General features: G+C 46.5%; 2 protein-coding genes across 5 annotated transcripts in view; one reads left to right on the forward strand and one right to left on the reverse strand.

Annotated features, from left to right (window-relative positions):
• Positions 1–23,905, reverse strand: part of LOC135392106 (plancitoxin-1-like) — a 53,220-nt gene extending 29,315 nt beyond the window's left edge. The window contains exon 1 of the mRNA XM_064622778.1: positions 23,738–23,905. The gene's annotated coding sequence lies outside the window, so the exon portion shown is untranslated. The remainder of the gene's footprint in view (positions 1–23,737) is intronic.
• The window catches only part of LOC135392107 (ras-related protein Rab-37-like), a 63,398-nt gene that overhangs the window by 16,292 nt on the left and 19,267 nt on the right, over positions 1–27,839 (forward strand). For 3 of the 4 annotated variants that reach the window (XM_064622782.1, XM_064622780.1, XM_064622779.1), the window contains 2 exons: positions 7,260–7,370; positions 27,458–27,499. In XM_064622782.1, coding sequence (XP_064478852.1) covers positions 7,260–7,370; positions 27,458–27,499 — 153 coding nt within the window. The remainder of the gene's footprint in view (positions 1–7,259; positions 7,371–27,457; positions 27,500–27,839) is intronic. The other variant, XM_064622781.1, reaches the window with a different exon arrangement.

Below are 27,839 nucleotides of genomic sequence, written 5' to 3' on the forward strand. Positions count from 1 at the left end.
TAGGGAAAGGAAGTATTGTAGCGGAGAAAGACAGGGTAAAGCCCGGAGCCCAGGAGAGGGCCTTATCGGTCATACCATTCTGAATACGCCGGTTCTCGTCCAGGAGAGGGACCGCTGTCCTCAGCGCCGTTCTTCAGCTGCACATGAGCGTAGAGAGAAACTTCACCGCGAAGCAGCTGGGGCTTTGAGCGTTGTACAGACATTGGACGGATTGTAGACAGCGCAGCAGGAAGGAATGCGAGACAAGGGGGATAGTAATCGTACGACACAACAGGCCTTCCAGTCTTCAGCGTGACCTTGCAGCTACACTCTTAAAAATGAACTTCACCGCATAGCACGCTCCTAGCCAACCATTATCTCGAATGATATCGTTATCTGCCCTGATTTGTTGAAAACAGGGGGCGTACGCCTTTTCTGTGACAATTATGAACAGCAAGTGTCACAGAAATGGCGTACGCCCCCCGTTTTCAACAAATCAGGGCAGATAACGATATCATTCGAGATAATGGTTGGCTAGGAGCGTGCTATGCGGTGAAGTTCATTTTTAAGAGTGTACAATCAACGAGCAGATGCGGTATCCGAGCGATGGTTCTCTATAGTGACAGAAAACGCACACACCTCGGCTGCACCGTCATGTGTGTGTGGGAAGCTATATTTAGACGCCTACCGGCGCAACCCTCATGGGTAACGCGGGTGATTGTTGCGCACTTTGTCATTTCATTTCATCTTTTTATTCCGTTCTGCTTCGTCATGTGTTTGGAGAGGTCTGAGATTGATTTCTGCTGCGTAGTTACCACGCGGGGCGTCCTCTTGCGGTGGATGTTTGCACTTTGTTTTTTTTTTTTTTTTTTTTTCGAGCTACCTCGACGTAGGGGGCGCTTGAGATTGGAGACGGCTTTGTCGTAAAGGGTTTCCGGTGTCTCTCCAGGACAAACGTCGTTTCTGACGATGGCTTTATTAGGCATTCGAGGTTTATTGGGCTGTAAGGCGGGATGTTTGAGCAGCCCCGGTTTAAGCCTCGCTCCTGTGTATGCACGCGTTTGCGACAACTCATTGCTTTCGTTTCGGTGTGACTACAACAGGAGCTTATTATTAAACATTCATATGTGAATGGGCCCGGCTTAGGTCATGTCAGAAAATCCTGGTCCCACCATTAGTGTGTTTTAGTGCAACTATCGCCTTTGCGTACGTAAGGGATAGGGTGGTGCTCCTGCGCACTGCGATGAGCGCTTTTTATGTTTTGCGCGTGCGCAGAACAACCAACGCTATAACTTACGTATGCACTAAGACTTATTATAGTCTTTCAAAGTCGGGTTCAACTCGGGTCAGGTTCTGCGATCTTCCGTTTATGTTACCATTAATTGTAACGTGGATCATTATGGTTTATTTCAGTTTAACAATGGAAGGACACATAAACAGTGTAATGGAATGGCTTAGGAGAACGTGAGGCCCAGTGCGACGAAAACGTTCGTCGATTTTTGTAGATATTTGCGCAGGAAAGAACACTGCGTTTTCAACTCTGCCGGCTAAAACTAATCCTATTTATTTTAGCCCATATAGGCGTACAACGTAAATATTGTTTTTCGAGAGATGCCCACAGAGAAGTTGCGAAGATATAAGGCGAGAACAGCATGCAGTGAATGTTAATTGATGCAAAGTCAGCATCGAGCGTGCAGCAGGGCCCATGGCATCTATATACCCGCGGAGGCGCCTCGCGCGGGGCAGGTCTAATTTACCAGTGCTATACTGTAGAGAGTGACCTTTTTCCAGGGTTCGCCGAATGGACCCAGTTTAAAAAAACCCACCCGGGTTTTTTTGGGTCCACCCGGGCTGAAAAACCCAATAAAGTCCACACACGGGTGAAATACAGAAACGAAGGAAAAAAAAGAAAAGAAGGAAAACGTTTCATCTCCCTTCGCGTATCGAGAAATATGAGGTGGTGAAGGTGGTGAGGTGATATGGTGAAACTCGCTGCCTCCGGGATTTGCCTCTTCGTTGCTATGCAAGCGTGCGCTTTATCGCGTGCAGTCGTTCCATAACCTACATTGATGGTATTTTTTTTCTAATCGTTGTCGAGGGGACGACTGCTTCGGAGGTTACTTTACCGTAAATTCTACAGCGGCAAACAATTATTTCTCCCAGAAACATGAAAAATAGGTGGAGAACGGCTGTTGCGTGTCATATGCAGCAGTTCGAAAAAAAAAAAAATCCCAGCACCCGAAAAACCCACCCGAAAAACCCGAAAAAAACCACTGGGGCGGGCTTTTTTTAAAAAAAACGGGTTTTTCCGAACCCTGCCTTTTTCGGGTTAAATGCCTTTCTCAGATTCGGGGAGTAAAAATCGGGCGCTATTTTTAAATCAGTTTTTCGGGGAGAAATCGTGCGATAACTGTGCCTTCGGGTGTTATCGGGTGTTTTTTTTTTTTCTCCTCGTGTCTATTAAGTCCTTTCCTAATGTCTCTTTTTTGTTTTCTTGTTTTTTTTTGTTTTGTTGTTGTTTTTGCGAGATCATGTCCTTCCAGCGGTAATCCCCGAAGGCATAGACAGTGTTGACACACATGGGTGGATTGCTGAGAACCTAAGTGACCCGTTCTTACATGTGTTAACACGTGGCGATCTTTGTTCGTCCTCAGTGGAAACGTCACTTGAAGATTTCGCTAGTGACTGGAATTCGGGGAGAAATCGGGTTGAACCCGAATTGGTCGGAGGTCAGTTCTGGGGGGAATAACCGGGCGGAATCGGGTTTAACCCGAAAAAGTCACTCCCTATATATAAGGAACGGCAGGATCGACAAACGAATTCGGTCGTTTCTTGCCTTGCCTCAGATAACAAACTTTGTAGCCTCACGTGGCATTCTTCCCTGCCATAAAACCCCGACGGTATAGCACTGCGGAGAAGCCATACTATTCACCGTGTCCCCTGAGAGCTTCCATTCACTGTGTATTCACAGGAGCGACATTCTTACGGAATATTCTAGTGGAAGAAGAAGCGAAAACGCTGCTCACAGAGACGAAGTTCCGTCCCGTTGATTGATTGATTGATTGATAGAAAGAAAGAAAAAAATGCTGAGCGTTCACACGGTGAATATTGGAAGTGGCGTACTGCGCAGAGACATGTGACATGTGCCGGGTGATTTCCTCAAAAGGTTGGAAGATGGTTTCAGAACCCCTTTTCATTTTGCTCACCCGAGGGTTCTTTAAGGTCCGCCGAAATCTCGACACACCACATTTAACGTCCCTCGCAGAAGGCGGCGTTCCTGAGTACCCTTGTATGTACTTGTAGTACACTTTGTATGTACCCTTGTAGTCTCGTATGTACCCTTCCACCAAGTTGCCACCGTCCTCGGTGGTGTTTGAACCCGCGATCTTGGGTCACCAACGCGAGTCAACGCTTCTTGAACCGAAATCAGACTCCCCTAAAGTACGTGTTATAATCGGCAACCCTGTTTCATTAACGCGGGATAGTGGATCTCCCGACAAACATCGTCACGTATACCGTTGGCAACGAACCTCTACCCGACAAACGTCATCATGACGTTGGTAGACACACCGAAACCAAAACAGATCGGAAGGGGAGATCTGGGTTCCACGAATGGGCAATTGTTCCCTGCCTCCTATTGAAAGAAAAGTAGGACAGAAGGTCGCGTCCTTTTTCAAAGACCATCGTAATCCCCTCAAGACCGTGGCTTTCGGACGTGACCTTGTTCGCCACTAGCTTTGAACGTAGTTCAACTCTGCCACACTCGTGGCGCTGTCGGACATTATGACGTCATTTGTTTACAACCAGGCGTTGGTGAAACCGGGCCCTAAGCATCTTATACAATGCCGGCAGTTTCCTGCCGTTCTCAGCTTGCTTCCATCGTGCAACCTCGCTATTTATTAGCGCCTATATAGAGAGCACAAAAGGAGCATTCTTACAGCACCGTATGATTTCAAAAATATTTTCCTTTCCAATCGCTAGGCGGTGCTATGAACCTGAAAGTGATCCCACTTTTTGTCTTTTTTTCACGGTCCAAGCTACGTACGCTTATAAAGGCAATTATTCCCCGGTGCACTAAAACTTCATTTAAATGGGAAACGAATCCGTACTTGGATGACCTTTTCGAAAGGAACAATCGACTGAATGAGCGACAGAAGAACATCCTCGGAAATAAGACATACGATGGCGACCAGGCGTTTCTCATAAGAGCGCAGCTGCTGCACACGGTCTGGCCAAGATTGTGGAAACGAAAGCAAGGGCAGAGAAACACCTGTTCCTTCCATCCACACGCACATTGAGAATGAAAACCTTCGCCAGCGGCCACGCGGGCCACGAGAGGCCTGTCGTATAGTCCGTCGCTGCTTCTGTCTCCTATATAAAGGCCATTTTGAAAGGAGTGAAATAAGTTTTTAGACGTTTTAATGAGGCTCGTGCAGTGACGTCACGTTTGGTCACGTGACTCGGGAAAACGTATTTCCGCACCGGAGGCCGTGAGTTGTTGCAGCATGCGTGCAGTTACGAGGGGATATAGTAAAAAAAAAACAAAAAAAAAACACGCTGTTGCCTCATTCGGCCCGCAATATATGACGCCTGCTGTGACGCATCCCCATATTTTCCCGAGTCACGGGGCTCAAAGGCTGCGTGTGACGTCATGTGCACCAGTCTCATTGGGAGAATTAAGATCCAATATAGGCCCTTATAATCTATAGAGTAGCAGGAGTGACAGCCTTTTAAAGCTGAAGCTAAGTTACTTTTGAGGATCGTTAAACGCGAAGTATAGACCTTGTGGCGTTACTCTCAAACCACTAGTCTCCGTGCGCTCCTTAGCCTCGTTCCCAGCGACGAGACAACAAGGGTGGACTGCCAAAATCGCTCTTCCCATCGGGATGAATACTGGTGGCTGCTGTTTCTAGAGATTCGATTTAGGATACCTCCCCGTCACGCGAAGTGGAACGATATTTTGGCAGAGCACAGTGTGAGACAGGTGAATTGTAATGACATAAATTAGGTTCGACTCTGAAGACAGGGGATTTATCTTGTAATGCCGTGTGCTGGGGGTTTCGGATCGCGCTAAAGAACCTCCAGGTGGACAAAATTAAAGGTAACTTCGCTCACGATCACGATTGTCAACGTAAAATAGCGCATTGTTAGTAAATGCTAATGATATAAATGTTTGAATTATTTTTGTTCGTAGCTTCGAGTACTCGTGCTGTTATGTACTGTAACTATTCTCTCTTGTATTTACTGTTACTGTACATATTATTACTGTACTGTACTGTAATTGGCACTATTCATACCCGATAGTAACTAGTGAACCTTTTTCACAAACGCGTCGTACCCTAGCGACTCTCCAGGGAACCACGCTCGGCGCGAGCCAAACCACACCCACGTGGGTAACACACAAAGGACAAAAACCGACCGACGAGACTCGCGCCGTTCGTTCGTGCGGGTCTCCCCTCTCGTACCTACTCCGGTCGTCCCCATACTGCACCATCTAGTGGAGACGGAGATAACCCTCTCCGTCACCTCAAGGTCATGCGCATGCGCGTAGGCCATTGTGAAAAAGGGTCAATTGGAGATTTTCGCCGTTCTTATATGTATAGCACAGTCCACACATTCCCTTCTCGTCCAGCAAGCAGAGCTGACCAAGTCCCACGTTTAAGAGATTCTCCAGTGCCACACCCTATTATCCTAATGAAGAGAAGTAGGGTTCTCTCGGCGTCGCGTTGACTCCCCAAATAAACTTCCAACGTTGTGCCATCTAATGCGAAGCTCTGTCGTACATTGTGCAGCGGTCGGATTCACAAAAGACTCGCGCGACAAAATATCACTTAGCTGCGTCGTACGAGAAGCTTACGAAAGGCTCTCGATTCAGGAAGCATCGTTGGATTTTCGTATCTTGCGACAGAATGAACCGAGCTGTCGCCATCATGTCTGCGCACTTGGCTGCATTGCAGTTGGAATCGTGAAGAATTTCGCAGCACGAGCAGAGCTTCCGAAGTTTTAGCTCCGACATTCCCTGTGACTCAGATGAATCGTGGCCGTATCCATATTTCGAACGATAAGACATTTTATTTAGGAAACAGTGGTGTTACAGAGTAACAGTCTCCCTTTCATTGTTCAACATCAACTCGAGTGGGGAGCCCCTTGCATTAGTGGCTTCTGCAACTTTTCGACTGCGCTTTTCATGGAACGAGCAAACTACGAGGATTTAGCAGAATACTCTTCGTACAGGCAGGAACAGTCTAACTTTCAGAAACCCGCTCGAATAAGAACCGACAGGCATCTGCCGACTGTTCCGAAAATTAATTAATCACAATTAATCACCAATACCAGGATATTACAACCGCTTCAACTGTGATAAAAGACGGCGAATCAAACGGACAAGTTAGTATAAATAACACGCGATATGATATACAGTCGGACCTCGTTTTATGAACCCTCGATATACGAATTCCCTCAACTTACGAACGGCTCCACAGGGAACCAAACTTTTTCTGTGTACTTTGACCTCGTTTTACGAACCCTCGATATCCGAACTATGAACGGATTATTAGGGAACGGACCCAAAGTAGCCGAGCCATTCTGACCTCGATATACAAACGGAGTTATGGACGTACAGGACAGGCCAATGGACCGGAGGATAATGAAAGTTCCTCAGTACATGCTGCCAAGGTCAAACATACAATGTCCCAACGTCACTACGTTCCACAAACATGATTCACCATTTCATGAAAGAATAATTCGGGCGTTTACGGCAGAACGGTTGTGAGTTTGGACCAGGTCTCCGAGATGGAAACATCTTGCTGTTCCAAGAGAAGGCGTTCAGTCCTGACAGCCGGTGACAAGCGTGACATTTGCCGTTGGAAACAGTCTCATCCGCGCGCGATACGGTACTTTGAGGACCGGGTGGATGAGTCAAGTGTCAGACTTCTGTCATCTCCTCTAAACAGGATAGACCCTGCAGAAAGTATGGTGCAAAGCATAATTACGCAGTATTTTCAAAAATAGAACGCATTCAAATCAATTTCCCGTTGTTCTGTGAGCTATTTGTGCACTGCACACCTCGGACCTCGATTTACGAATACCTCGATTTACGAACGATTTTCTGAGAAACGAAGGGTGTTCGTAAAGCGAGGTTTGACTGTATTTCTTTTTCCACCTAGCCACGACTGCATGCAACATTTCAGCATAATCTTGCCAAGTGACAATGGCGATGCACAAAGCGACACATCTCTGTTGGGTAACAGATAACGTATGATGACGTCACATCGACGTAGGTGATGCTGGTGGGTGACTCCGGTGTGGGCAAGACGTGTCTTCTGATCCGCTTCAAGGACGGGGCCTTCCTCAGCGGTACATACATCTCCACCGTCGGCATGGATTTTCGGGTTAGCAGTCACGCATAATCTTCTTCACGCGTAGGAGTGCTGCGCGAGATCCGTAAATGTGGCCGCCACGTCTTACTGCGGCACGCATCGTCTCCTATCATTAGGTCTGTTCGATTTGGCTCCACCAAGTTCCACGATGGTGCCGTGAACGTGCAGCGCGGGTTCAAACGGTTCAAACGCAGCTTCGACACTAGCGCTCTCCGCGGTCGCTTCCAAACAGGAGAAAAAAAAAAGCCTGATCGCTCGAGCGACGTGACGTAACACTTAAGAGCCCGCCAATCACGACGTTGCTTTCATGCAGCTATGGAACGATCCGCCATCAGCCGCATGGACAGCCACTGGTAGCCACAGAAAGCCCGTGTTTCAAAATCGTCCGCGGCGATTGGCTGACATCTTGGCTGGCTGCTGCGATTGGCGGACTTTATATGTCTACGTGCGGAGGAGTGAGAGGAGGCATTCAGCGTGCCTTCTGTATCTAGGGCCTTCTGTATAGCGTCGCCTATGTACTCGCTGGCGTCTGCAATATGCCGTCTGCCGGCCGTGTCGTCTGCAATGCCGTCTGCCGGCCGTGTCGTCTGCAATTCTTCTCATTGCCACCATTCTGCTTTTTGTGCTCGCGCAGTTGGTTTTCGTTTGCTCATCTTTCCTTTCATACTCTGTTGGAAGAATTTTACAAAAGACCGAGACGTCCTTTTCTATGTGGCAGGACCCGCATTATCGTCTGTTCGACGTAGTTGCACTCCCGCTGCACGTCGTGTATCCAGCAAGTCCAGGCTGGCAGTAAACCGGTCCAGAACCAGACGCGCACTTTTAGCAAAAGGAATAGGAAAGTGGACAGGCTACGAGCGGCAGAGAAATAAAACGAATACGAAAGTGCTGCACTGCCTCAACTGGTGCAGCCAAATCTAAGAGACCTATTGTCACCGCATATCGCTTCAAGTTCTCGTTGTCAGCCTCTGTAACAGTGAGTTCACTGTACACGACAACTGAACGCTCATCACCTTTGTCGGGCACAACTTTCCAACTCCCTTTGTCCTTTTTTGTTACGTACTATCTATGTGTGTTGCTGTTGTAGTTTTTCTATTTGCCCTTGTACTTTCGCTACTGGAGGGTGCCGAGGCCTTTGTCGAGGTCTTATAGACCACACTCTTAAAAATGAACTTCACCTCATAGCACGCTCCTAGCCAACCATTATCTCGAATGATATCGTTATCTGCCCTGATTTGTTGAAAACGGGGGGCGTACGCCATTTCTGTGACACTTATGCTGTTCATAATTGTCACAGAAAAGGCGTACGCCCCGTGTTTTCAACAAATCTGGGCAGATAACGATATCATTCGAAATAATGGTTGGCTAGGAGCGTGCTATGAGGTGAAGTTCATTTTTAAGAGTGCATTTTGCCTCAACATCCCTTCACTAAATGCGATGAATATGTTGTTCTTGCTAACTATAGTTATCATCACGCGTCCCACTATTGGCGCGGAACATTGAGGTCATCTTGACTGGGAATGCCCAGTTTCCGTGTTGGCTCCCGGGAATGTCTTGCTCTCACGTGCGTCCCAGTATGTCCCAGTCACGCATCCGAATAACACGCTGTCGTCACGCATATAGGGCATGTTCCATAGTGACGCACAAAAATGTCACGCATACAAAATACGTTGTCTAAGCGTAGTCTTTTACGCGCACAGCGTGATGCCCCGGCACAACTATATATCTATTTAATGGCGCAATATGTTACGGGGAAAGATTACCCGCCCGTAATCTCATGTTAGAAACACGTGACCTATCACTTTGTCACACACTGCAATCTGATCTTGATGGTCCCGCATAAAATCGTCGCGCACCCATACTACTGTTACGTCTAAAAAAAATCGTTCCTTTTATCGCGCAGTATAATTATGACGCATACAGTAACCGCCACATAGCATCAAAGTGTTTATGACGTTTACAGTGACATCAGACGTGTCCCCTGTGCTGCGTCGCAACGTCGTGTTTGCAACCAAAGAAGTACGAGCAATGCAGGGACGACGTGGGCAGCCTGTTTACCGACGGCCTATACAAATCATCTTTGCACTTCCATATCTACAGGGTTATTCTAGCAAACGTTACACATTTCGATCGCGCCGTAAAAATAGAAGACTAGGTTTGACCCATCCGAAACTCTGCAGACTGATAGCCATTTATCTCAAGTTTCATTCAGATTTTTTGTAAGCGCTATGGATGGTCATGTAGGAAGAAAATTTAAAATAAAGCAAAATCTCGCCCCATGCGTTTTCAATGGCCTATCCCCCACAAACGCCGCCAGTTATCTTGTGTCTGCTTCACATTCACATCACTTCACACAGGTAGCGCTGCCTACAACGATGTGGCATGCCGATTCTGACGTTATGCACCAATCCTCATGTTCCAGTCTTGTTCTGTATGCTGGTGCCACCTGTGTGTGGTGAAATGAAAATGGCGGCTTTTGAGTGAGATAGGCCATAGAAAATGCATAGAGTGAAATTTTGCTCGATTTTTAATTTTTCTTCTGCAGGACCATAATGCTCAACAAAAGAAATTCCAACAAAACTTCAGACAAATGGCTACCAGTCTGCAAAGTTCGGTGTTGGATAAACCCCGTCTTCTATTTTTATGATGCGATCAAAATGTGTAACGTTTTTGCGAGACTAACCCTGTACATTGCGAGCATTTGACGTATGTGACTATAGGGCTCCGGATTTTCAGAGTTTATCTCTCGCCATATTTGGAGGATTTGCCGTCGACGAAGCACGTTCGTCGTCAACGCGTATTTTCCTCGCGTCCTCTGGGACAAGAAGGATTAGAAACAAGAAGGGATTGCTTCCACACGACGGTTTTATGTGGGTTTTATGACGCGTCACGAAGTTGTGGTGGTGATGGCAATAGGGCTTGCAGTTGTCGGCCTCACGTATGTGGGCGACGTCACGACTCACGCCCTGGGGGAATGTGCGTCCTGGGCCGACTTCTAAGGGAACTGTGCCGACATATGTCTGAAAGCGTCTGAGGAAAACCCAGGAAAAACCCCAGACAGCACAGCCGGCACCGGGATTCGAACCCGGGTACCTCCCAGTCTCAACGTGACATGGCCAGCACGCTAACCACTGAGCCACGGGAGCTGAGCCACGAAGTTGTCATCGTAACGGTAGAGTCGGATATTACGTCCAATAGAGGAACGGGGCAATCACTACGTCACACTCTCCGGGCACACGGACGTCGACAGCCTGCAGACTTGTACAAAATACTGCGCAAAAGTATTTGAAATAAGATACTAAATACTCTACGTAAAAAAAGTATTTAAAATAGAGTACAAACTACTCAAAACTGAAAGTACAGTCAAACTCCATTACAACGAAGCTCAGGGGACAGCAAAAAAAGTTCGCAATAAAGGTATTTTCGTTAAAAAGGATGTCCATTATTGGACCTATAGGCTCCAGCGGGACCGCAAAAAAATTTCGCTGTAGTGGTATTTTCGTTAAAAAGGTGTTCGCTATAAAGGAGTTTGACTGTAATTTGAGTAGGATACTAAATACTCTAAGAAGTATTCAAGATACTCTTTAAAATACTTTAGTATTAGCAGTATAAGTGAAACGCGTGTTCAGAACGTGGCCTTACAAATGAAAGGAACAAACTTCATCAGCCATTGCTTAAACGTATCTTCCGTTTGCAACGTCTTGGCGTCAAGTAATGTTTGGCGATCTTTGGTGAACCCAAGTTAACTTTGACGAGCAAGGCCAAGTGTGGGACCAGCCCATTGTACAAGAGGATAAATGACAGATTCGCGAATTCCCGAAAAAACTACGGGAAGTAGGATATGGCTTGATGAGGAAGGAATGTCTTTTGAGTACTGAGTAGCAAATACCGAAAAAAGTATTTAAAATACATTTAAAATACTCGTCGCAAAAAGTATTGAGTGGAGTACCAAAATACCGGAAAAGTATTTAAAATACTGTATTTTCAGTACGTACTCAAGATACGTGTACAAGTCTGGTACAGGCACCCCGCTAATTTTGGATCTCTTTCATTTACATTCATATAATAATAATAATAATTGGGTGTTTACGTCGCGAGACAACTGAGATCATGAGCGACGCCACAGCGGTCGGTCTGTGGATTGTTTTTGCCCACCTGAGGGTTCTTCAACGTGCGATGAAAGCTCGCCACACGGCACCCCGTATTTAACGTCCCTCGCGGAAGACGGCGTGTCTAAGCAACTTGTACCCTGCCACCAAGTTGCCGGCGTCCTCGGCCGGGTTCGAACCCGCGATCTGAAGGCAAACACGCTACCGACTGAGCCACCGAGGCCGGTTCATTTACATTCAGTGCACGCGTTAAACAAAAAGAAACTCTCCGTTCGTCAACAGCACTGTTTTGGCGACTTTGTCAACCCTCCGCTTCGTCAGTAGTTAGAGCCACCGCTGTTCTCTGCTCGGAAGTTTGTACTGAAGGTTGGCGGCTATGGGGGAGGGTATGACACGCGCGGTAGGGCTAGTCTGGCAACAGTGGGTGTTGACAAAGAACAGGGTCCCCTTTAAAAGCACCAGCGCTACGAAAACAAGCTCTTAAAGATTCCGTGCAAACACCGCGGCGCAACTGTGGCTATGAGGGCTCCACAGTTTGTCTTTCTTCATCGAGTTTCGTTGTCACGATTAGCGTGACCGACACTGCTACATCGTCCTGTCTTGGGGATAATTTGCGTCCTGGGCCGACTTCTGGAGGAACTGTGTGGAACAATGCTAACAATGAAGTTCTAAAAAAAATAGCACGTACAAGCAAACGCAGATAAAAACGAGAGACGCAGAAAAAAGCCTACTGAACGAAACGCCCTCCCAGCTTCCGATTTTCGACAACGACCTTCAAACATCCTTGAACGCCACTCAATCGTGATCAGTCCTAGTCATGCTAACCGTTTTCTTCAGTTTTTTGCGCAAACGACACGGCTCTGTCGAAAAGTATTACAGCATAATCGGGAGCGTGGCTTCGACGCACGGCGACGTGACAAAAAAGGGAAAAAAAAAAAGAAAAGAAAGGAAAACAACTATACAGGTATACATCTACCACGTACACTCAGCCTGTGTAGTAGAGAAAAAGAGAACAATTTTTAATCGCCAAATTGGGAACAAGTCAGGCCTGATATCATCTTCCTATACTCACCGGCGGCCCCCAGATTGTCGTCCTAATCGATATCTCTAATTTCGTTCTCCCGTTTCTTTCCCTTCGGTTCCTTTTTTTTTAAATTCTTATCTGCTTTTCCCCTTTTATTGTTTTCCTTTTACTATAAACTTCCGTCCCCATATATAGGTTTCAATCGATGGAGCCTGTTAGGGGGCCCCGTTTGCTTCTGGCATTCCCCCCCGGTACCTTCGCTAGCATCGACTTTCACACGGTCCTTATCGCGACTTCGTTTTCTCCTGGTCGCGAATGCCGTTTACAAGGGGATGTGATGTTGTTGCACTCACGCTTCCGGTTAAGAACCGGAAGTGTAAGAGCGGTGTTCCGTCGCATTATTACTATTTCGTTACCTGATGACCAGAGATCCTAGTTTTTCCCCCGAGGTAAAAATATCCAACCTCCATTTTTTTAAATATTGAAAATTCCGTTTCTTCCGCGTAAAAGATTCCACGTAATAATCAGGGTTCGCCGAATGGACCCAGTTTAAAAAAAAACACCCGGTTTTTTTGGGGTCCACTCGGGCTGAAAAACCCAATAAAGCCCACACTCGGGTGAAATACAGAAACGAAGGAAAAAAAAGAAAAGAAGGAAAAGGGACGACTGCTTCGGAGATTCCTTTACCGTAAATTCTACAGTGTCCAGAAACATGAAAAATAGGTGGAGAACGGCTGTTGCGTGTCATATGCAGCAGTTCGAAAAAAAAATCCCAGCACCCGAAAAACCCACCTGAAAAACCCGAAAAAACCCACTGGGGCGGGCTTTAAAAAAAAAAAAAACGGGTTTTTCCGAACCCTGGTAATAATGGGCACAGGTCCGCATTGTAAGCCCACCCTGTCGCAAATATCTGCACAAACTGTAAAAACTGCAGCGCTACGCAGATGTGTACTGCAATAATGCACATTTCATTCTTATTTTGATTAGCTCACCTTTACGCATACCGCTATGCTTATATGTTTGTGCCCCCAACTGACACACATCTCAAACACTGCACAAAAATGTTGCCCAATCCACGCTCCCGTAGTGTTCAACAAAACTAGTCTACGGAGTAACATCATTGAAGTAGATCGATAGCAAGCTGGGTAACGTCTTCCTCCTTTAGCCGCTGGCGTTTTGATCAGAACAAAATTCCTTGTTTGCTGAAAGTTCCACTCTACGTCAGCCGATGATACCGCGGGACCTGGAGCGTCGGTATCCGGATCTGAGGAGAGTTAGCATATGTTTCGCAGTGTCGAAATCACTGTTAGTGACTTTTACATTGAAATGCACAGTGACATCTGCACTTTTCCATGACGAAGTTTAAAATCTGCATTTTTCCGTTGCAAACGAGATCCTAGGATCTCTGCTGATGACGATGTGGTTGTGAAGAAGCAGTACTTTCGGTAGTAGGTTAGGTTGCAGGGAAAGCATGTGTGCAGCCGCCGCCTACTTTAGGGGAACGTAACAAAATTATGCGTGGCAATGATCGACCCAAGAAATTCAGCTCTATCTCATCCCCTGTATATGTAGCACACACAAGGAGAACGTACGAAGACGAGCGCACAACCAACGCCACCTATAGATAAAGAAAGTCTGATCGTGGCCATGGCTAGTAGTAGTAGTAGTAGAAGTAGCTGCGTTTTGGAGCTTGGTGACGCCCGAATATGGGGTCTGCTGTTATGGTGGACTACCATAGACTCTAGCATGGTTGCCTATGTCAACGACGAAGCATTGGTTGCGGGCGCTCATAGAGATCTAACAAAGATATACTTGAGAGGAAGTTATAGGTATAGCGGCAGATGAAAGGGAAGCGACATTGGAGGTCGGACAGTGTTACCTGCCGAGCAGAAAGAGCTCAAGTGCTATCACCCCGTAGCTTGGCAACGAAAGAGAAATGTAGCAGTATAACGCCATGTAGCGACATCCGCAGCGTGTATAAGATGTACCGTTTGAAAGTTTAAAGATACAGAAGAAATGAAAATCCATGGGTGTTCGGTTTTCGTGCACGCTCTCAGTATTATAGTGACGATGTTGGGTACCTACCGACCTGGAAAACCGGGAAGTGTCAGGGAGTTTTTGGCGCGACATGGAAAGTCGGGGGATTGTCAGGGGAAGTTGCCAAAAAAGCAGCTGAGGTCGGGGGAAATCTCAGACAAGCGCCATGACGATACGCAGGGAATCGCGATGTGCGTGCCGATATAAGTGTCGTTGAGCGGCAACGCCGCAGGAATGTTACCGTTCGAGTAACAGTTCGCTAATACGACAAGCTCAGGGGCAAAAAAAAGTAGGGCAGCCACACTAATAAGTGCCTTCAATAAAAAGAGGCACGGTACGAGCCGTACGAGCAACGTGCCGCCAGCCTATAGGCAGGCAGACCGCTCGTCTACCCAACGTTATACACCCCCCGGTACGAGGTATCCATATTGCAGGAAAATACTGGTTCTCTTAAACAGTATAAGGGGAATCACATGTTTGTGTTCTGTTTGTTTGAATTCAATAAATGATCTTTATCGTTTAATTATTCCATAAATAATCTGGTTTATGGGTGATCTGCGTCGGAACGTCGAAGCAGGCACCAAGTTATCTTTTGTATTGGTCGGGGAATTTGTTGATATATAGTGAAAACCTGGAAAAGTCGGTGAATTTAAAGGATACAATTTGGTAGATCGACACCCTGTGATGTTTCGTTATGGCTTAATGTGTTGAACTGATAAACACATGGCAGTCTAGAAGGAACCCTGTAATTCTCGTTTGTCCTATTACAACGTGAATTACTTTCACCTCCTCTCATCGTCATTCATGTAGTTGTTGTTGTTCACGCGCGAAAAACCGTACGAACAACTGCATTATATTTCCCCATTATTACGTTACGTAATCTACACTCTTAAAAAAAAAGGGTGTACTTTAACTCCTTTCCTTGCCACATATATATAACACCCTTTTGGAGAGTACAATTACGCTCAAAAGGGTTTCTCCTCACTCCCTCAAGGGAGTAGCACAACACCTTTTACCTGAAGGGGAGTAATATTACTCTCCAGTAGGGAGGAAGGTGTTATGCTACTCCCTTGAGGGAGTGAGGAGACCCCCCTTTGAGCGTAATTGTACTCTCCAAAAGGGTGTTATATATGTGGCAAAAAAAAGGAGTTAAAGTACACCCTTTTTTTAAGAGTGTAGAGCACATTCTTCCTTATGGCCCACACTACCAACCTTCAGAAATCGTACTCTCCGGATCTCTTAGTCAGCTGGACTCTGGCCTTGCCCCTCTCTCTCTCTCTCCCTCTCTTTCAAAATTGTTTGGTCCCTGGCCAAATCCAGCCCACCTATGCTCTGCCCTCAAAGCTCTTTTGAACTTTTTGGACAGCATAGGGCTTCGATCGTTATTGTGAAGGGGCTCATTATTTCATTCCCTATACATCACCACCAGCAATGGGGTAGAGCTAGAGCATCGCCCCTGGCGATGAAACTCCCCCTTCATAATCTCACAATAAAGTTGTTGTTGTTGTTATTACGTAAGACTATGCATATGCAACCCCATGCAGAACACGAGGGTGACCTCCAGAGCTATACGGAGCTCATGCCGACGTCAGGTAACTAGGTTACCTTTTGTCTGTAGCTCCGTCGCTGCCAATATTGTAGCGAAACAAACAAGCCCCCATGAGACCATAGAAAGAGATTGGATCGGATTGGCTACGAAGCGCGCTTTGTGGGACGGATTCACGGGTAGGTCAAGCACGACCCGCTATTATAGGTCATGAGATCATGCATTTACGTGGACCGCTGGTGGGTTAATTACTGTATACGGCAAGCAACTACAACGGCACCCCCTGGTGTGGCCTTTGAGAATATCCATTTTCCCCCTTTTCCTGCATTTTCCCCTTCCCTCTCGTATCTTTCCTCCTTTGTGCATGCAATAACTGCATCAAGGTAAGCACGGCGCAGTGATTACGACGCTAAATTTAGCGACGTGGAAGAGGTCGTCAAGGATTCACAGGACGGTAGCGCTGCTTCGCTTCTCTCATTCCTTTCGCGCATGAGTACAATGCTGCACAAATAATTGCGCCCGGTAAAATAATCTGTCGTCGACGGCGAAAAAGAACTGAAAACGGCGTCTCATTAGAATCGCGATGAAGCACGTCTGGTTACAAGGCTGTGCTCGACGTCTTTGTGTGAGTTCAAAGAGGCTCACTTTTCTTTGCAAATGCTGAGCGAGGGCTCGATGTTTTCGCGTCTCACTGGCATTGAAAACGCTGCGTTGGTTGGCTTCCGATTTTATCCTATACGAAGCACTGGAAGGATACGGCATCTGCTTGGGGGTGGTAGCTTTACCGTGTATTCGCACGAGCGAAATCCTCACGGAATATTCTAGTGGAAGAAAAAGCGAAAACACTGCTCACAGAGCCAAAGTTTCGTCCCATGTTATGTTGAGCGTTCACACGGTACAGAATATCGGGAGTGGCGAACTGCGCATTTAGCAGACGACACTTAGCAGACGACACCGTCAGCGTGTTTTCCTGTCGTCTGCTACGAAATATCTTGTAGCTGTGTAGCAGGATATTCCCCGCGGTTAGCAGTGTACGTGAAGACCACGACCTACTAGATTATAACGACCATGTCGTGCGCACCCCTTCCTTGCGCCGCATTTTTGGAAGGTAGCGGTGGCGCTTCCCATCGTCCCAGTTATTGCTTCCTCAACTTCTACAATACTTTGTACTTCAGCTTACCTTAGTATTTCTGTACAAGCGGTGGACGTTCCACAGATGTTTCATTCTGAGGTTGATTATCATCATCATTCTACGCGTTTTCATCGGAGCTATCGCTGTCGTCTGCTACGGTAGTCGTACACACGCTTCTGCGCGTTCAGAATTCAAATTTCCATCCTCCAATCGTGGCGTGCCGATCAGTAGCGCCCCTGGCGGATCGTGCGGACAGGCTCCTCATAGGGTTCTCTGATTGTGACATGGTCGTGGTGAAGACACGTCGTTGAGCGCTCACGCTCACGTGACGGCAGAAAGCTATGACGTTTTTCGCATCTTCCGCTTCCGGGGGAATATCGCTCGTGTGAATACACGGTCAAGTTCACGCTGGAGACTGGGTGACGATCTGTACGAATCCTATACGACGCTTTGTGCTGCCTGAGCTTTCCCCCCTGTTTCTTCGACAGGTTTTCCGGACGAATGCCGACATGGGCCTCATTCCATTAAATTCTGATAATTCTGTTGAAACGTGTCCAAATGTATTCACGAAGGCAACATCATGAATGAGGAGGAGGAGAACAAACAGGACAGAAACCGAACTCGGACACGAGCTCCTTCTGTCTGTTTCTGCCCTGTGTGTTCTTGGCGGTTGTCATACACTCTTAAAAATGAACTTCACCGCATAGCACGCTCCTAGCCAACCGTCATCGCGAATGATATCGTTATCTGCCGTGATTTGTTGAAAACGGGGGGCGTACGCCTTTTCAGTGACAATTATGAACAGCATAAGTGTCACAAAAAAGGCGTACGCCTCCCGTTTTCAACAAATCAGGGCAGATAACGATATCATTCGAGATGATGGTTGGCTTGGAGCGTGCTATGCGGTGAAGTTCATTTGTAAGAGTGTAGGCTCAAAATGCATCAGTAATGCAGGAATATTGCCGTACCTTGAATAGTACGGCCGATTGAGCACTGTTCCATTGTTCTAATCGTCAGACACCGGCCGCGACAGGGCGCAAGGCGTTGTTATCCGCGAAAGCTGGGGATGCCTTTTCTCAGCGGAAGGCAATACACGATAACCAGTGATAGCAGACGGAGACAAGGACAGTAGAAATATCGCAGTCGTCGAAAAAGCCACACAGAGGCCAAACGGCTTTTTCGGCGACAGCCATATTCCTGCTGTTCATGTTGTGTTGTGTTTGTCTGTTTGTGTGTTCCAGCTTCAGAACAGTTACATTCCACCGTCAGACAAAGACAGATCAGACTCCAAAGGAAAAACAGAACTGAGATTTGATTAGATATCAGCGCTGCGAAACGTTGCCAACGTGACAGCCAAGTCTTAGCGCTGGGGCAACAGTGGTTGTATATCATGCATGGCGCCCTGCGAACTTGGACGTTGAGAAAAGGTGCTTCTCCTTTCCCACCTTTCTCTCTCCTGGCTTTTCCTCTTACGACTAACATTGGATTGGATTGGAAAAGAAAGAAAAATATGGAGAGGTTTAGTCCCGACCCAGTCAGAACTGACTAACGACTAACGTGGTTTTTACAAATGTACTGTTTGTACGAAACGAACTGCACACGTTTTGCGCGACACTCTATAAAGTACTCTAAAAAACTCTAAAATACGAGTTAGGTCTTCTTTATTTCTTGTTAGCGCCGCGAAGCAACTGTGGCTATGATCGACGTACAGACGTGGACAGATGGAGAGAGGACTCCTGGAAGGAGTGGGGGACCAAGGGGGGGGTTAGTATGCGTCCCGGAACGACTTCTTGGTGAACTGTGCCGACATTCGTTTTGTTAGGTCTGCCACAAAAACCAGGGGAAAAAACTCAGACAGCACAGCAGGTGCTAAGGTTCGAACCCACCATCTCCCACTCTCTTAAAAATGAACTTCACCACATAGCACACTCCTAGCCAATCATCATCCCGAATGACAACGTTCTCGCCCCATGATTTGTTGAAAACGGGAGGCGGAGCCTATTCTGTGCCGTGCATAATGGCACAAAATAGGCTCCGCCTCCCGTTTTCAACAAATCATGGGGCGAGAACGTTGTCATTCGGGATGATGATTGGCTGGGAGTGTGCTGTGTGATGAAGTTCATTTCTAAGACTGCAGTCTTCAGCACTATACTTTGACTAACTTGCCCGTTCGGCCTTGCCGCTGGTCGAGTAGGTGTCAGTACGACGAAATCCGCCTTGTCGACATCCGTGAAGGGCCCTCCTTTACTTCGATGCAAGAACAAGGCGCAATATAGGGCGGCATTAACGAATCTCCAGGGACACGCATCAGTATATCAACAACGCAATTTTCACCGTGTGACACCGGCGACGTTTCAAAGCTCCTTCGGGCGGGAGAGATGTTCTTTCCCCGAGTGCCATTCGAGCCGCGCGGCACTCGTGTAAACACGAGGATTAGAAGGCGCAGACATTGTGCAAACGGTTGCGCTCACAGATTTCAAAGAGTATACGTCTCCGAAAGCACGGGTCTCGAAGGGGGGAGAGGGGGGAGGGGGGAGAATATAAAAAAAGTTTCGGGAAACCCGTGTAGCGACCCTTTTGTCCCCACTTACGGGCAGAGTTTATGTGGCGAAGAGCCGCGCAGTTACCATGACAACGTAAACTGGGGAGCGCTTGGGTCTTTGCCAAGATAAGGAGATATTATTAGGGAACGCGGCTGTGCATTTGCGCCCTCTCGTGGGAAAAGAGGGCGTGAAAGTGCGGGACGTCTTCTTTAATGTTCCGCGAGTTTGAAAATGAAAACGGGATATTGTGTTCCCGTATAGATGTACCAGCGGGTGATTAAAGACGCAGCAAGCTTCGTCTGCACTCTTAAAAATGAACTTCACCTCATAGCACGCTCCTAGCCAACCATTATCTCGAATGATATCGTTATCTGCCCTGATTTGTTAAAAACGGGGGGCGTACGCCATTTCTGTGACACTTATGCTGTTCATAATTGTCACAGAAAACGCGTACGCTCCGTGATTTCAACAAATCAGGGCAGATAACGATATCATTCGAGATAATGGTTGGCTAGGAGCGTTCTATGAGGTGAAGTTCATTTTTAAGAGTGTGGCTTTGAAGTAAACCGACGCCTAAAATGGAACTCTTCCCCGAGTGCCGCGCGAATAATTCGTAGCCAATAATTGATAATTGAATATTGGCTGTCACCTGCAGTTGTTCTTCATCGTCAGCAGCTTCCGCATCTTCTGTGTTACCGGCGCTGTCTCTCCCGTGACATGATTCTCGGCATGCCGAAGACCGAAAAGGATGTTAGTGGAACGCAGCAACTTTTCCCCCCTCGGTTCTGATTTTTTTCAGATTTCCAAACGGATGAGTATTCCTTCTGAAATCGTGCCGGGCCGTATGCTAGCTCCTCTTGTTGATTTTTTATTTTAAGAAAAAATAAAATGGAGATTTTTTGATAAAAAATAAAATGGAGATAAAATGGAGAAAAAGAAAATGGCTTCGCTAGTGCGTCTATATACAGTAACCCCTGTAGCTCCCCCTTCTGTCGCCCCTGATTGATAATTTATAGAAAAAGGCGTACGCCCCCTCTCTCTTCCGATCAGATGCGATAACCCTATCATTCATATGGTGCTATGAGGTGAAGTCCTGTTTTTAGAATGCAAGTGCTCCGTGGTACTGTCACGGAAAGAACCTTTCCAAAAGCTGTCCAACACCCATTTTTATAAAAGCAACATCTGCTGCGCTCTCCAGATTTTCTTATACAGGGTGGGTGCTACAAAAAGGTCAGTCACATTTTCGCGCGTGGCGCGATACCTACTAGAGTGCATAGTTTGTGCCAGAAAAGCCTCCAAAAAAATCGTGGTTACCAGGCACTGCATAACAAAGTAAATACGACCACGCAAACTCTCGTCTTCATGCATTCCTTATGCGCGATACCGATGTAAACACGGCGGTCTGCCACTAGTTGACTGCAGCTTCCGCCTAGTGGCGCTAGCAGCGTCAAACGCGAAAACAAATTCGTGTCGGCTAGTGCCCCTAGGCGGACGCTATACACAACACTTTGTAGACCGCCGTGTTCGCATCGGTATAGCGCATAGGAAATGCATGAAGACGAAAGTTTGCGTGGTCGTATTTACTTTGTTATGCAGCGCCTCGTAACCACGATTGTTTCGGAGCCTTTTCTGGCACAAATTATGCACTCTGTGGTAGCGGAAGCCTGTCCGTCAAGTAGGTATCGTGCCACGCGCGAAAATGTGACTGACCTTTTTATAGCACCCACCCTGTACATTATACCGAAAACAAGTCCTACGAAGATTTCACGTGCCTAGCGATCGCGTGCTTTCGACAGAGGAGCTGGCTCTCTTCTCCCTGTCGTATAAACACGGCTTCACCATATAGCACGGTGAAAGCCAACCGTTGCACAGAATGATACCGTTATCACTCCTTAGGATTCGAACCTTATTGTGAAGGGGTTCATTATTTCATTCCCCAGCTAGAGTATCGTCCCTATAGAGTACACTCTTAAAAATGAGTCATTTTTAAGAGTGATAGAGTGAGTTTCTCAAACTTTTCCAGTACGTGACCCCTTTGAGTAGTACCAAACCTACCATGACCTTCCACCTTTAGAAGCCTTCCGAAAATTTACTTTTTTCAATAACGCAGATACATTTACATTGTAGTTTATTTAAAAGACATTAACCACGGAGAGAGCTACCAAAAATACATATTAATGTTTTTTTAACGAGGATTGATTTAATCGTGTATTTTAATGAGAAGGATGTATTTTCTTTTTTGATACAAGTGAATCAATACGTTGATCTGTGTGGTTCAAGGCATATCGCGTGTCTGCTTGGACCCTCCATGACCCCCAGAAAAAGGCTCATGACCCATTCGGGGGTCATGACCCCCAGTCTGAGAAACGCTGGTGTAGAGTATTGCCCCTGGCGATGAAACTCCCCATTCATCATTTTAAAAATAAGGTTGTTATTGTTGTTCACTCCTGATTTGTGGAGAGCGTGGGGGGTAGACCTGTTTATGGTAATTGGGAGGTACCTGGGTTCGAATCCCGGTGCCGGCTGTGCTGTCTGGGGTTTTTCCTGGGTTTTCCTCAGACGCTTTCAGACATATGTCGGCACAGTTCCCTTAGAAGTCGGCCCAGGACGCACATTCCCCCAGGGCGTGAGTCGTGACGTTGCCCACATACGTGAGGCCGACAACGGCAAGCCCTATCACCACCACCACCACCACCACCTTATGGTAATTATCATTACTGCACACGTGTTACAAAAAGGCGTACGCCTCCAGTTTTCAACAAATGAGAGGAGAGAACGGTTGGCTAGGAGCGTGCTGTGCGGTGAAGCTCCGGCCACAGTGCCCCGCGAAGTCGACCCAGGACGCACACCACCATCTGTTTTAAGAGTATGGAGGCACTTAACCATGTTAGAAACACTTCCTCCGTCCGTTACCGCCGGCAGCGCTCCGAGCGACCGATATCTGAACCCGAGAAATAAATTATTACCTGTTTTCCATTCTTCTATTCCTGGCTTTGATTCTCGTTCAAATAATGCTCGCCAAGAGCAAACAGCTAGTAATTTCTTCCCCGGGGATCCGTCGTTTCTAAGCGAGCCGTAAAACATTTATAGCTCTTCTTCCCTTTTTGCGTAATGAATCTAGCCGGGATTCAGCGGGGCTATGTAATCATCGAGGTAAAGGTTTGCTTTTTGTACCCGGGGGTGATTCCCGTGGATTGGAATGCGCTGGAGTGCCCCTTTAATGGCGGCGTTTCGTAGAAGGACCTAATTCGCCGTACGAACAAATAGGTGCCTCTTAGATGCGAGCAACCGGTCTCGGTTGATGCCTACTGCTCCCAAGGTCGCTGGTTCGAAGCCGGCTGGTTCGAAGTACGTTCAGCCATTTGACATGATACAAGACGCCGCGTCTTCTGCAGGCACTATAGAGTACTGTAGTGTGTGCTTGCCTGTGTAGAACACCCATACAAATGACACGTACGCGCGTATTTGATAGATTTGATAGAACTCATTAATTAATAACGCTAACGCGAGCTTGCATGATATGATTCGCACCTGCACACATCACGACACACATCGCATCGAAGTTGGAACGCGACGCGGATTGATTGTCTGGAAGTATAGTTGTAGGGCCTGACTTTTTCGGGTTTTATTTTTGGCCAAATTCGGGGGGTAAATATCGGGTGATATTTTTTATTTGAAAATTCGGGTGTATTCGGGTTAAATCCCGTTACGGCATATTCTGTCGTCAGGAATTCGGGTGTATTCGGGTGATTTTTTTTTGTTTAATAAAAATTTGTCTTAACATGGAACTAATGTTTAGCAATGTTATCAAACTTTATTTTAATGCACGCTTATGAGTGTGCCACGCGACCCGGATGTTTTCGGGTAGATTCGGGTTAAACCCGAATTTTACAGATTTCGTTCGGGGGGTAAATATCGGGCGGATAAGGGTTTAACCCTAAAAAGTCAGGCCCTAAGTATGAGTAGCAGGCACAAAGTTTGTACTCACTAATTTAGCGCCGCGAAGCAACTGTGGCTATATGAGCGGCGTACAGATGTGAACAGATGGAGAGAGGACAGCAAGAAGGCATGGGGGACAGTAGAAAATCTTCCGGAAAACCCAGGGAAAACCGCACAGCAAGAGGGCGAACCCGCGTTACCTCCCAGTCTCGGCGTGGGATGACAATCATTTTTTTACCGTTACGCCATGCGAGCTAGTCTCACTAATATACTACTACTAATTTAATAAATATCCGCGCGATTTATTTAGGATAAACATTCGCAGTTACATACCAAACTAAACTGAAACAGGATGCGGACTGGGCTGTGTCGTTACCAGCAATCACGAATGTCACGTCTAGCTATCCCGGCCAAAGATAGCTCCCGTCACGTTCATGCGTTCCTGTAACTTCGCAAACGCAAATCCAGTCACGATGCGAAGAGGTTCCCAACACCCTTCCAACTATATTAACCGCAGCGGATGACAAAAATAACTAGTGTCATAATAACCGAACACGGCACCGTCTTTTCTTCGCTTAGTATACGACACGTCGGTCAGGCACGCGTCATTTTTGCGAATTAAAAGCTCTTGATTTTGCAATCACTGCATGCAGACGAGACGGCCTTCTTTTCAGAAGCGTTTGTTCGCGTAATGGAATTTTTTTTTTTTTCGTCTCGTCCTTTCTTCTTTATTTTTTATTTTTATTTTTTTATCCACGCTCTCTTCTTGAAAGAAGCCGAACCGAGGAAAGACGTGACCATAAATGGATCAGACTTCTGAAGCATCTCTCTCGCGAACTTGTTCAATCCAAAGGGCACATACGTACTGTGTAAGGCACCGGATATGGGGTGTCCTCGAAAAATTGAAAAAATAAAATAAAATAGTACAGCGTTCGAGATTCTCGGGCCACGTTTGGGAAAGTGCCAGATGTCTTTGCCGAAATCCTCCAGTGCAGATTTATGTGCTACCGTTATGGACGTAACAGATGCGGGCTGATAATGATAAAAAGTGTGATAAATTGGACAGGAACATACACGCACACATATATAGGTACATATATAAGGGCTTTTGATTTATCGCTGCATTCTGAAGTACTCAGCGCAATTGCGGAAGATTTCAGCGGATGGTTATGCGTCAAAAGTGTTACCGCTCTTATCGATCTGTTTTGAACCGATCAGTAAGTGAGTAATGACTGATTCAAAGAGCGGTCAAGCAGTGACGTAAGTAGAACAGCGTTGTCAGTACTTTTGGAGTGCGTATGACTTGACATTTTGTTTATGACGCAACCATTTAATTGTTAGTTGTATCGTCTATGTTTGTGAGTGTGCACTCCATTAATTATTCCATTAATAATTCTAGCAGTGGAGATTAGTTGTAGCCGCACTGGATAGGTGGCGGGGTCGTGCCCTTCCATCGGCTATATGCTGTCTGAGTTTTCCAGCGGACTTTCGTGTCGGCATATTTCCCCCCGAAGTGGGCACAGGACGCGTACTAACTACTCCTACTCGTTCCGGCCCGGGTGGATGAGTTGTGTGCCTACCAAGCCCAAAGGTTTGAGAGTTCGATCCCGGCTGAGGACAATGTACAACCTCTTGCCTAGACACACCGTCTTCCGCGAAGAACATTAAGTATATGGTATGTCGTGTGCAGAGGTTTGAGAAGAACCCTCAGGTGGGAAAAAAATTAATTCACATATACCGACAACTGTGGCGTCGATCATGATCCTAGTCATCTTGTGACCGTAAAGCAACCAACTATTTACCTTCCTGTTTCCCTCTTTCCATCTGTTCATAGCTCATAGCCACAGTTCCTTTGCGGTGTAAGAAGCACGCAGTAAGAATATTCCGAAGGGTGGAGCCGTCATGTTATAATGTGTGACGGTACGCCAGACATGTACAAGATACTCAAAAATGTATTTAAGATAAGATAATAAATACTAACGTTAGAATGTAATTAAGATAGAGTATAAATACAGGAAAATTAATGTAATTAAGATAGAGTACAAAATACTTCAAAAAGTATTTGAAATACAATTAAGATACTATTTATCCTTGAACGCAAAAAGTTACCAGTCAGTGGTCAATGCGGCAAGTCGCCGCTACGCGACATGAATCACCTAAACCCCGCGCACTACGCTGACCGCCGCTGTGTGATAGGAGTCATCTAAACACAAGTCCCAAAAAGATGACAAAGAGATACCACATAACTCCACTAAGTATATGTGACCCAGAACAAAGCAAACTTCTAGCATGTCCCTGCTCGGCGAGGTCAGAATTCGGCGTCACCGCGTCAGGGCACACATAATAGAACCCTCACTTGCCAAGGATTAGGACACACGGGGCAAGATCTCTAAATGGAGACTTCCAAGAAGGGCCGCTGTCCAGGTCAAGTCCGAGGGACTCGGAAAATTTCCACTGAACAAACAAGATAATGGAAAGACGAGACACAGAAAATTTGAGAGGGAGATCCAAAATATGTAATTAGAGTATTGAGTAGAAAATACCATAAAATGTATTTTAAATAAAGTACAAATACACAAAGCAAAAAGTATTGAGTAGAGTACCAAAATACCGCAATTGTATTTAAAATACAGTATTTTAAATACAATACTCCAAATACGTACAAGTCTGCGGTACGCCTAGTGACATGCGTGACTTACGTGTCCAGTATGCGTGACATTACACTGTCGTCCCTGGAGAAATGAACTGGTGGAATAAGAACAGTTCACTGGAATTTCTACGTTCGTCCTCTAGTTGCAGAACGAGAACCACACAATGTATTGGATGAGCGCGCGCGTTTGGGGAAGTGACATAAATGGTGCATTTTTATTGTATAAGCATCACATAATCGTTTCTTCTATTTGTGTATGTCTGTGTGTGTGTTTGTATTTGTAACGCAACTTACTGCCAGGTTTCCATTCGCTGCAATAGCGTGTGTCACCATGACTAAGGAACGCGCCGGAGCGTGTTCCATAAACTTTTGTCCAGCACTGTACATGGTGTCCAAAGTACAGCAAACATGTATGCCAAAGTAGCAGACGACAGCGATCGTCTGTAGGAGTGTCGACGTATACGCATGTTAGTCACAAAAGCGGCGGCAACAAGAGCTACTTGCCGTCTGCTTGCTTTTCACGCTCCGTCTTCCCCGTCTAAAACATTGCCGTGCACTCTTAAAAATGAACTTCACCGCATAGCACGCTCTTAGCCAACCATAATCTCGAATGATATGGTTATCTGCCCTGATTTGTTGAAAACGAGAGGCGTACGCCTTTTTTGTGACACTTATGCTGTTCATAATTGTCACAGAAAGGGCGTACGCCTCCCGTTTTCAACAAATCAGGGCAGATAACGATATCATTTGAGATGATGGTTAGCTAGGAGCGTGCTGTGCGGTGAAGTTCATTTTTAAGAGTGTGGTTTCGGTTAGCGAGCCACGTGATAACAGAGGGACGTCAGCGCCAATCTGTCCGCCAAGTGGCGACCCTGGGAACTAGAAGCCAGGACTGAGGGCGCTGCGCTTCTAGGTCGTGGTCAAGGCGTCATCTGAACGTGTCCTTCTCGTCTATTTTGTCGTTGTATCGCGTTGTTCTGCCGCGATCCTTGTAGTTTATGACCCTTGCGTCCCGTGTGTACACGTTGTACAAAATTCCCGTGTGCATCAACGCCAAACAACACTTCCCCAAACTACGTGTAGCGTATTGAGCTAAGACAACTGTTTTCTCTTTTGCAGAATAAGGTAGTTACGGTGGACGACAGTAAAGTCAAATTACAGGTAAGCCTTCACTCCTCGTTGCAGTAAACGGGCCGTGTACGTGTAAGGTGTATGGTGAGATCGTATAAGGCACGGAGAAAACGAGAGGAGGAGAGAAATGCTTTGGGCAAGTGACGTGTGGACAACGTTTTAGCTTTTTATGGGGTCTCGTGAGCGTCCTGTTAGTTCAAAAGGCCTGTATGGGAGGGCTTTGCACACGGTACCTTAGAGGTCATTTTGACGCGCGCATCTGTCCAGAAAAGGTCCACACGGCGCGAAAATCCCATGGAGGTATCAATTCCACCCGCACGTAACTTGCTGTGGACAGTTATCCGTTGCTATAGTAACCGTGTATTCACAC

The sequence above is a fragment of the Ornithodoros turicata genome, chromosome 4 (assembly GCF_037126465.1).
Source record: "Ornithodoros turicata isolate Travis chromosome 4, ASM3712646v1, whole genome shotgun sequence".
Classification (NCBI taxonomy): Eukaryota; Metazoa; Arthropoda; class Arachnida; order Ixodida; family Argasidae; genus Ornithodoros; species Ornithodoros turicata.